An 11,590-nucleotide genomic window follows, 5' to 3' on the forward strand; every position below is an offset into this window, starting at 1 on the left:
AGGTTCTTAGGAGGATGCCAGGGAGCCTAAATCATGATTCTGTCTAAGGTCCCATATTACCTTGGGCCGGCCCTGCATGAACAGCTGCTGCGATGCGCATCTCTGGAATCTACCTGGAAGCTGCTGATGCTTTGGGGACATTTTGATTAATTTAATTGTGGCATGTTTGGCTTTATGCTGCGGTTCTAATTATTGCTACAGTATTTTCTCTGATGTTTATTTTGTGAACTCCAATTGCTATGGGCCGAATCTTCCTTTAACACTTGAGGTTCTGCAATAACTTCTATTTACAGCCGCTCACCTCCAGCCCAGATCCCGTCAGTAGCGGTTTTAACCCGCCTGATAGAAACGTTAAGGAGAAGCAGAGCAAACAGAGACCAGGTGGGACCAGGTGGGACCAGGTGGGACCAGGTGGGACCAGGTGAGACCAGGTGAGACCAGGTGAGACCAGGTGGGACCAGGTGGGACCAGGTGGGACCAGGTGGGACCAGGGCTTAGAGGTGCATACTGCGACGCGGTGACAGTCACAGTACCGTGTCTTATGTCAGAATGTCTGATATAAAGTCAGAGATTCTGTCGGTGGGACCAACTCAGACCGCCTGTAGCGAACTGGGCTTTTAGCAGCCTGATTAAGTTAAAGTCAGAAGTTTTCTCTGCAGCTGAAGTATTTCTGTGTTAAGGGGCGAGGAGAGTTTTTTTCCCATTATTGCGAGAACAATTACGAAAATACAAATACAAACAGTTTTTCTAACGTCAACAACAGACCTACGTTTTTATTCACAAACCAGTGTATGGACAAAATATTCCTGCCCATAATTTGATAGTTGGAGGCACAGATCCGCCCCTCCTCCTCACCATGGACCCGGTGTCTGAACAACATGGAGGCAGAGAAACTGAGAGTCATTATTAGACTGAGGGCAGCCAGACTAGTTTATTTTGCTAAATTATTATATTTAGCTCAACATTATTGCTGAGGGGCACAAGCAGGCATTCTGACATACAAAAAAACAACAACAAACAAACGAAAAAACAATTCAAAAAGAGCACTAGGGGCATCAAGGATATAAGGGGCAGGGGCTCAAGCCACCGCTCCCGCCTCTGCTGAAAGACAAGGTGTGTGGGATCGATAACATTTCTACTGATCACCTGAAAAATGCCAGTAAGAAACTCTGTCCATTACTTTCTATGTGTTTTACTGGCTTTCAAGTACATGGTTTGCTGCCTAACTCAATGCTATTAATCATATTAAGAACAAAGCTGTAAGATTAGCTCTTTGGAGAATTACCGACCCATAGCTTTAGCTAGAAAGAATTCTATTAAATAGGCTGGAAGAATTTGTCTTGACCTCTGATAATCATTTTGGTTTCAAACCTAAACATAGCACAGACAAGTGCATCTTTGCACTAAAGGAGACTTTAGACTTGTACAACTTGCATAACACTACAGTATTTATGCGATTTATTGATGCTTGTAAATAGTTTTACAAGCTAGAAAATGGAAGTGTATCCAAATGTTTAATTAGAATTCTGAATGGATGAACTGTCAAATTGTAAAACAGGCTTTGTTGTTGGTGATCCCATAATCAATAACAGATAATGTATGCAGATAATTTGGTAGTCCTGTGCCCGTATAGTGCTGGCCTTCAACTATTACTAAGGGTCTGTTCCCAATACGTTTATGATTTTGACATTAAATATATTGCTAAGAAAATCAATATTATGATTGTTATAATTAAGGCAGGGATGCACGGTGGCGCAGTTGGTAGAGCTGTTGCCTTGCAGCAAGAAGGTTCTGGGTTCAATCCCTGGTCCTTCTGCATGGAGTATGCATGTTCTCCCTGTGCATGCATGGGTTTTCTCTGGGTATTCCAGTTTCCTCCCACAATCCAAAAACATGTCAGGTTAATTGGCCTCTCCAAATTGCCCCTGGGTGTGAGTGTGTGTATGCATGGTTGTTTGTCTCTGTGTTGCCCTGCGACAGACTGGCGACCTGTCCAGGGTGACAGGCCTCTCACCTGGAACGTTAGCTGGAAATAGGCACCATCAACCCTCCCGACCCCACCAAGGGACAAGGGTGTAAAGAAAATGGATGGATGGATGGATGATTAAGGCAGATAAGCATCTGATAACCTCTGACTTTTCTTCTGGTGGTTTGAAGGTGGGACTAAGCCTAAATGTTGAGTTTCATGAGAGCTGCAGCTGAGAGGATATAAACATAAAGAAGAGAAAAATGGACAATCTCTGAATTGCAGCTCTACATTCAATTTTCAGCCTTATTGTTCTCTTTTTAGGTTAACTAAAGCGCTCGTCCTCTCTACTCTTAACATTTTGTCATGTTAGTAGCTCTCATAAGGCCTAAGATGCTTTGTGAATAACTTTTATCTTGGAAAGCTCAAGTTTAAAAATTCTATGAATTTTCATTGTAGAGCTGAACATAGGAGCTATTGCAAGTCTTAGAATTAAGTTCAGATAATGAAGCATATACCAGATTCCCTAAAAACTGTGAAACAGCCCTTTAATGAACAAGATGATTATATATAGTATCTTTAACTATGCAAGTCCAGGTTTTCTTAGAGTGAAATCTGCACTTCAGACTAAACACACAAACAACTCATGAGGTTCTGACTGGACATGACCTCTAGCTTAACCTCGTTTGAAATTGAGTTCTTTTATCACTGCTGTGATTTCTGTGAATGTTTCCACCTTTTGGCACATTGCTACAGTAAATTTAAAAATGTACATTTTAAATAGCATGAATATGTTCTCATGTCCCCTTTTCTAACACCTTATACATTTCAGTACAATCTATGAGTGAACGTTTTGGCCTAGATGCACAAATCCCCCTGAATACCACTGTGATGGTGGTGGCAGCATCATCCTGTGGTGATGCTTTTTGTCCACAGAGATGGTGCAGCTACTCAGAGCTGCTGGGAAGATGGATGGAACCAAATAAAAGGCAATCTTGGAAATGAAACGAAGAGCCTTGATAACAGAACAGGGCTTCAAGACTTAAATCTGAAGAATTTTAACTGCTATTGCAATAATACACAATTTCACCAAACATCAACTCCTTCAGGCTGAATACAAATACATGCCACACTTTTCAGATTACTTAAAAAAAAGAAATCAGTGCATTATGGTTTCACATTTATGTACTACTTTATGTTTTTCTCAAAATAACTCCTAATGAAATAAACTGAACTTTGTGATCTTAATGTAGCCACAGTCTGTTGGTAGTTCCAGTTTCTTGCTAGTTAGAAAGCAGCTGATTATTGTTTTAGCCATGCTGCCTTTGGTTATTATTATACTATTTTATTGTAATTATTTGTTCTCCATCAGTGATTATTTATTGTCAAATGAATCCTATTATTAGGTTACTAGCAGGACTTTAGAGGTCAACTCTATGCTGAGGGGTTTGCAGTTATCAGCAGCATGAAAGCAGGAATGCATTAAAACATCGGTCATCAAGATCTGGAGTTTGGTTCCTCTGTTCTAAAGCCTTACTAATGCTTATTTATGTGAAGATATATATTTCGGCCAATGTGTATAATTTTGATCACTCTAGCAAATGTGTCAAATCTCTGATTAAAAGTCCAGATTTAATGACATTAAAGCCCACAATGAAGGGATGTCGGCTTCTCACCGGAACTACTGAGTATTCAATCAAACCTTCTGCGCTAAATAAAAGCTTCATTATAATCAGGTTGTGAAGAATGTTTCAACAGCTCTAACCATTTTGAATGAAACTTTATTTTTTATTTCTTCTCATTTTGCTTCACATTCACATCAGCATTTAATGATTTTGGAGTTGGCAACTAAAGTGCACCAATCCACGCCTCCTTCCTTGGCATGTTCCCATGTCAACAGCTTTGTAGGTCAAAGGTCACAGCTGAAGTTTCTGCAAATCAAATTCACATTGGTGATGGAGCTTTGTTGAACCATGGATAATAAATGTAGGCTGGCTGGTCTCTGACCATCAGTAGCTGCTCAGTTAGACACTAATGTTAGTATAGGAAGGAAACGGCAGCATGGTGGTAAAACACTTCTACCTCCTCTTTGTTGTGGTTCCTACTTTTCTAAGGGTCAGAATGACCTTCACACAAATCGAACAGGTGACTGTTACTGTTGTTGACAGTAGATGGCAGTCTTCAGATGTGTGTAGACTATTTGTTAGGTTTGGTCAAACCATGCAAGAGACCCTCATATTTGATTATATTTAAATCATCCATCCTCACCCTCTCTCCCAAAGCCTCATCAAATAAACAAAAATCTAATGTTTAGTTGTCATCTGGTATGATGTCAGTTTAAAACCCCTAAAGAACAGCTTTCTAAAAGTTCTAAGCTGAGCTGAGAGCAGACAGGCTTCTTCAGCTCATGTGTCAAACTGAGGAAGAGCCACTTTTTTCTTCCCCTATGTTTAATCACACCACCTAGAGTACAGTGAGAATAATATACTGATAATAGTGTACAATTTATTACACTTACAGCATTTGTAGAGTCTGTTCAGCCTGTCAATATCATTCTGGCTCATCTGTGTGGCCTTGCCAAAGGACACGTTGCTGTTAGGAATGGGCTCCATGGTGGGAAGGTTGTTCTTGGAGAAGGCGTACCTGAAGAGAGGCGGGTTCCACACAGACAGGTGATCACGCCCAACACTCCCATTCAACTCTTTAGTGGGCAGAAATATCATTAAGGCTAAAATGCTGCAACTTAGCCATGAGTCTTCTTTCCAATGTCTAAGTCAGAGTTAGATGTCAGCCCTCCACAGACTCTGATTAGGCCTTGAAACAGCTGCTACAGTGATGTATTCTAGCCTTCTTTACTTTGGAGAATTAGCTTTCTCTAATATGCATTTTCATGTTTTCTAGTTTATAGTAGCAGAAATTTAGTGTAGTGTTCTATATGTGCATGTGACAGAAATTTCTAATTTTTTTTATATTTATTACTTTTATTATAGGTCCAACAAAAGACATCAGCCTGTGGCTAGAAAACCTATGTACAAAACAATGGTTGCTCTGTGTCTCACATGTAACATGGTTTAATGTGCCATCCTTGATGAAATACATTTGAATTGGAAAAATTACCTGCCGATTTAAAATCTACAAGTAAAGAATAAAAATTCACCAAAAATATTTTAAGTGTTGTTAATAAAACAGCTAATTGTTTCTTTACCTCTCATATTGCATGACAGAGTTGTAATCATAAGGAGTTCCCTGGTTCAGAGTGTTAATCTTATAGAAGTTATACTCCATGCCTAGAGAGAATAAAGGAGAGATGCATAGTTTTAGGTTTGATTGAAACAGGTTTGTGTGCCTCGGTACAGAACTGGTACAGTCCAAACTATGGATCGGATTGAGAGAAAAAAAAATGTATGAATACTCAGCATGCTGCACATCTGCAGCAGCTCAGCCACTTCTTTAGATCACCCTGCTTTAAGACTTCTGCTAAATGAAGACATCTGCATGCTGCAGCACTCTGCATTCATAGCAATAGTGTCTAAAAACTGTCATTACTTTTGTTTGCTCCATGTTTTTCCCATAAGAGTCATTATGGATGTGGAGGTCTACAAATTTAAACATTTAGATTTTATGAAATATCTACACACAGGCTTTGATTAAGTGTAGCATAATGCAAGCAAACATATTTAAAAATATAGTTAAAGAACATCAGGTTGAATTTCACCCCGTGTTCTAATCTGCCACCTGCTGGTGAAAAATGGAGAACAGCTTAGTTTTCTAGTTTGCCTTTATACATCCTGAAAACCTTTCCTTGGTAGCAAATCCATTTAGTTCCACTGGTTTCAATATCTCAGACTGATCAGGGATTAGGTGCAGGCCGCTTCCAGTTGGTGCACAGGGGGGCAATGGAGCTAAAAAAACCTTTACAGAGGCCTCACTCGGTCACAGTCATGGTGAAGTGAAATAAAAAGATTTTAGAGCTCATCTCAACAATCTTTAAAGTAGAAGGTAGGACTACCAAGCAACAACCAAGCTCCCATGAACCAATGATGGGCGGTGGATGATGGGAGTGTGTCACCTTCAATGATGTTGTCCCAGTGCACTCTGATGTGGTTGTCCCTGTCGGAGCGGGTCTGCTCGTGGTTGAAGCCCAGGGCGTGCAGCAGCTCATGCTGGACGGTGATGTGGTACAGGCAGCCCTGGCGGCTTAGAGACACTGTCTGACCTCCACCCACACGGCCCACATGGGAGTAGCAGCTGCAACCACACACTCACATCAGAAGTCCATTGCAACAGAAACATCCAACATCCAACACTGCAGCAAACCTGATTTTGACTAACCAATCAGTTTTATACCAGCCCTGCAGACCCCAACCACTATTCTGATTAGCCAGTCTTTAAGTCATCTGAAAGTGTGGATTTTAGCTCAGCATTTAGGATTACCACTCTGGACTAGCATTTAATGTGGAAAAAACAAAAAATGAGACGCACCCATTCCTAGATTCAATGCTCAACCATTCATGGTCACCGTTCTGGTAAGGCCTGAAGCGGATGCAGGAGACCGTGGAAAACGACTGCAGCCCACGAACAATAATCTCTCTCTGTCAGCTGTCACCATCAGGAAACATTGAAATTCCAGACCCATCAGGTACAAGTGGATTCAGATCAGCTGTTCACCTTTGTGTTCTCAGTTCAGTGGGACAACCAATAAGCTGCTGCTTACAGTAATGGTTGGCAATGTAGTAGGGGATGTAGACGTTCCCATCAGTGTATTTCAACCAGAGGCACCCACTGGAGGTGCAAGGGTCAGCATTTCTGTCTGCCTCAGACCGTAAAGCAATGTCTCCTCCGATGAGGACTGGTTCATCAAAGTTAGGAGCTGCCAGACACACACAGCTACAGCTTACATCATCTGGTTGCATGACCAGGTTTTTCCTTGGAGTGGATTTTTTGTGCAACAGATAAATGTGAGCATTGCTGACTGGAGTGTTGACCTACTGCGGTCTCTGTTGGCTCTCTCTAGCAGCTCACCCACAGACAGCTCTTGGGAGGTGTCCACCTCCAAGGTAGCAACCTCTGTATGAAATAAAACATTTAGATACTGCTCCAGTCCCTTTCAGCTTTAAAAACGAGAAAAGAGTGCTGCTAATTTCTAACTTACCTTCCTGTCCTCAGTCACCACAGCACAAAAAAGAGAAAAATGATTGTTATACATGCATATCAGAGACATTCTGCTGTTGAAACTAGCTTTTGTACAATCATGTTGTGTTTTAATTTTATTAACACATCTACATCCAAAATATTTTAATAGGTGTTTTATGTATTTATTAAAATATATTTTGTTGTTTCAAAATGTTAAATATCAAGAATTCTTCTTGGCATTAGGAAGATTCCCACCTATATTAACCTTTCTAATCTGCTACAGAGCAACAATTTCCAGTTCTGAGCAGCTGCCGCTGCATGCCAGCACTGGACATGTTTACCTCAGCCCAGGAGAAAGACAGAAGCACCAGAACCACAAAACACCAAGAGAAAACCTGCATGGCTGCAACAGACCTGTGAGAGACAAAAACACGGCCATAAAATATGCAACTGCGGCTTCTGTATGCAAGCTGTCAGCAATACACAGAGGCACGTTGCTGTTGGATTCGTGGATCTTACCCAAGAGCCAATAACTCTCTGCCAGCAAGGGAGACATTTTATACTCACTATCCAGCCAAAGGCAAATAAACATACGAGTAAAAGTGCAAACACTGCAGCACACCTTTATCAGAGTAAGCTGAAGTTTCTGGGGTTTCCTCCCTATTTTATGTTATTTGCACAGGTGTTTCCAGAACAGGCCGTCAGTGTGGAACATCTTACCCTCCACTGATCACTGACTAATGGCTGATTTTTGCTGTTCACACGGCCTCTGCAGCTCCTTTTTTAAACTTCTTATCAGAAGTTACTGAAACAGTTTTATTTGATGGACTCTTTCAGTTAGTCCCTTTTTCTGTTTTGCTTCTGTCAGACTACTGTGAATTCTAATCAGAATACTGTCACTACTGTGATGATACCTACCATTGCACAGAGGACGCTGCTTCCTCCACACAGCACCTGAGCCTGAAACACCTGGAGGAGATGAATACTCTTGTTGCTGTTTCTGGACTTCAGCTCACTGTTCAACACAATCATTCCCCAGCTCCTGGTGAGCAAACCAGCTCCCTTTGGGCTCAACACCCCCTGTGTAACTGGCTGCTGGCTTTCCTCACAGACAGACCCCAGTCTGTGAGGGTTGGGAAAAATACTTCAAGGTCATCTTCCTCAGCACTGGCTCCTTCAGGGCTGTGTACTGATCCCACTGCTCTTCAGCCTGATGACCCATTTGTAAGGATTTGGTTTTCTCTGTGTTGATTTGAGTTTCTCTGTGTGTTTATCTTTGGTTCTGTCTTGTGAGTCTCTGTGATGTTATGTCTCTTTCCCCCTTGATTGATCCCAGCTGTGTCTAGTTCCCCTGATTACCTCCTGTGTATTTAAGTCCACCTGTTGTCTTTGTCTCTTGTTGTGTCCTTGTCTAACGTCTGTCCCTGGTCGTTGTTGCATGTCAGTCGTCTCAGTTGAACTGTGTAGTCTTGAGACTGTGTAGCTCTCGTTTATTCAGTTCTGTACTGTTTGCTACCAGTGCTGAGCCCGAGCCTTCCGCTCTGCTGTGCTGCCAGCTTCCTGAACTGTGTAAGAGCTTATCCTTCATTAAATCATTTATCTTCTACGACCTAGGTCTGTCTGCGTTCTACCTCACCACCATCACCCCCACATCTCTGTGATAAAGTTCTATGACTTGGTATTGTTCTATGACTTTATATTTTTGTGTTTTTATTATGTAAAGCACTTTGAACTGCCTTGTTGCAGAAGGACATTTACGTCCTACCTGTAAATGTGTGATACAAATAAACTGATATGTTTCTGTTTTTTCTTTTAGTTTAATTTTTCAGAAAAATACTTTATCGTCATACCACTTGTGTCTACTTTCTAAGTACGCAAACAGGCACATACTAACAGCATGTGGTTTGGTCTGGCTGTTTCACAGTGGGTGGGTGATTTCACAGTGGGTGGGTCCTTCATTCAGAGCTGTGGTGAACTGAATGTTCCTGACTGATAAGCCCAGTGTTTTGCAACAGAGAAACAGATGTTTTGTTTGGTTCTGTTTCTGTGTATTTATTTCTTGGTTTTTATGTGTTTTGTTCCCCTGTGAGTCTCTGTGATGTCCTGTCCTCCCTGTTGATTGATCCCAGCTGTGTCTAGTTCCCTGATTACTCTTCCTGTGTGTTTAAGTCCACCTGTTGTCTTTGTTCCTTGTCGGGTCCTTGTCATACATTCGTTGCTCCATGTCGTCCTACCTGTCTGTAGTCTGTTCCTCGTGCTACCCTGTTTGGACTGTTAACGTATTTATCATTAAATCATCTTCATTTTCATTATGACAACCTGGGCCTGCCTGCGTCTCCCTCACTGTTCACAAACACAAATCATGACATGTTTAAAATTATATATGTTATAGATGTTTATAATTTAACAGATGAGCTAATAATAAAAGAAGATTAACGTTAAATGTTAATTTAAAAAAAGTTTTCTTTTAGGACATTTTGAAAAAGTATGCAAAAAATATGTAATGTGCTCCATGTAAGATTTCAGTGGTTCAGTATAACGGTATGGCAAGAAAATATTTCTATTGCATTGTCTTTGTTTTCTTTTTAAAGTGTTTTTTCTACATAGTCCAACCATGTTTGTTTGCTTCATGTTAATGTCTTGATTTAGATTTGTGGTTTTGAAGTCGGTTGATTCATTTGGTAAAATTATGAGTTTTACACAACAATGTGACTCCAGAAAACATTGCATGCACCAGACTTCTGCAACACACTCTTCCTCATTTTTGTTACAACATACAAACATTATACCTCTGTTTCTACTTGCTGCGTTATGAGAAGTTGTTGCAGTGGACATTTTCAGAACCTATTGCCTGTGAACTGGTTATTGCACTAAGCTCTACAAATGAACCACATTGCCAAACATGTAATCATTAACACATTTGTTTTGGTGCTCATCAATATTGTTTTGAATAAATTCAAAAATGACTTGTATGTATTTTATTCTCTTACATTTAGCTTTGCTTTATAATAAGTATATTTTTCTTGAAAATTGATCTCTAGATTTTCACTGTCAGATAGCGAGCATGAAAATGTTTAACCAATCAATCAATACTTTGGAATTGTACATTTTTTTCTGGGATATGTCTAGAAATTAAAGCTCTGCACATCATCAGTTAAACGTATTTTATGCTGCACATCATGAAGAGTTTGAGCTCAAGTGAGATATCTTTCAGTTTGTTGTTGTATTACAGCTGACTGATTCTAGTGGATAATTGTATTAAATAGTTGACATAGTGAGTAACTTTATTTGACTGAGGAGAATCATACTGAACTGAATATTTATTGGACTGACCTATTGACTTGGAATAGATAAAATTATAATTTTATGTTTCTGCTTTCATTTGGATGTATTCTGGTTTTTCTGAATACCAGATTACTTCACTGACAACATATAAATGAACTAAACTGTCATCAGATCTCATCCTTTACTGGGGACTGCCCATATAGAGTATGCAATGTACAATAGAATTATATAATTTCTTCCTTGGCAAAAGCAGCATGTTACAGAAAACAAAATGCTTACCTGACCTTCATATCACACTAACAGCTCAGTATCCAGGCAACAGAGACAATTTGCCACAGTAACGTCCTTAGCAGCTCTGCTAATCCACCTCTTTTGCTTTCAGAAGAAAGTCAGCAGAGAGATGCTGGAGTCTGCGATATGATCCTTGATCATCATGTTGGATGGAAGAGATGGTTTGAACTTCCTCCTCTCTCTCTGGTCCTGCTTTGTATCAATGAAGTTTCATTTTCACCTCCTCTGGGGTTTGAGGTCATAATTCATGTTTAATTAGAGCTTTTGAGATGCTAATTAGTTTCTCCCAGTTGTAAAACAATACCTTGTTGCTACGGTTATGCAACAAGTATCAATAATTATATCCAGTTCAAATTATACCAGGACCTTGTTGTTATTTGTTAATAAATACACTATTAGCCAAAAACAATATGGACATTTTCAAGAAAGAAATGTTTATACATGCACTGGGTCACTCGGACCTGAAAAGTCAATAAGAAATTCAGGATTTGCCAAGATGTGGAAAAAGTTGTTGTGTTTTAAGTATTTAGACTGATAGGAAACAGGTGTTAAAGATTCCTGGAAACTTCCATATCTGTCCACCATGAAGTGAGCCAAGAAATCTGTTTCAGCCAAACAGCCTGGATTGGTTGAGAACACTAGACACACATAAAGCAGCCAGGCTCTAGATACCTTTAACGAAAAAGCTTAAGTCTATGAAAGCAGTGTAGCAGTTTTGCTAATGAGGCAACTTATGATTCAAAGTAAGAAAATAACGAACTGCAGTCTGATCTTTATTGTTAATGTGTTTCTTCTTATTGAGTAGTGAAAGTAAATGCAAGGTGTTACATGTCTTTTAAGTATTTACTTACTGGAGGGTTTTATGTTTGTGATGGAGAGCCACAGCTAACAGCTAACAGCTAACTCCTCATTTCA

At 40.1% G+C, this 11,590-nt stretch overlaps 1 protein-coding gene across 1 annotated transcript; it reads right to left on the minus strand.

The window, feature by feature from the left end:
- Nucleotides 1-3,731: 3,731 nt before the first annotated feature.
- On the minus strand, nucleotides 3,732-7,841 carry LOC103130025 (low choriolytic enzyme-like). The gene is made up of 10 exons (XM_007541299.2): nucleotides 7,619-7,841; nucleotides 7,441-7,513; nucleotides 7,119-7,122; nucleotides 6,956-7,033; nucleotides 6,663-6,836; nucleotides 6,449-6,554; nucleotides 6,036-6,214; nucleotides 5,172-5,253; nucleotides 4,485-4,609; nucleotides 3,732-3,897 (listed from the first exon to the last, which is right to left on the minus strand). Coding segments are annotated over exons 2-10 (810 nt in total). The 5' UTR covers nucleotides 7,501-7,513; nucleotides 7,619-7,841; the 3' UTR covers nucleotides 3,732-3,895.
- Between the last annotated feature and the right edge of the window lie 3,749 nt (nucleotides 7,842-11,590).

This window comes from Poecilia formosa, unplaced genomic scaffold (assembly GCF_000485575.1).
Source record: "Poecilia formosa unplaced genomic scaffold, Poecilia_formosa-5.1.2 Scaffold600, whole genome shotgun sequence".
NCBI classification, from domain to species: domain Eukaryota; kingdom Metazoa; phylum Chordata; class Actinopteri; order Cyprinodontiformes; family Poeciliidae; genus Poecilia; species Poecilia formosa.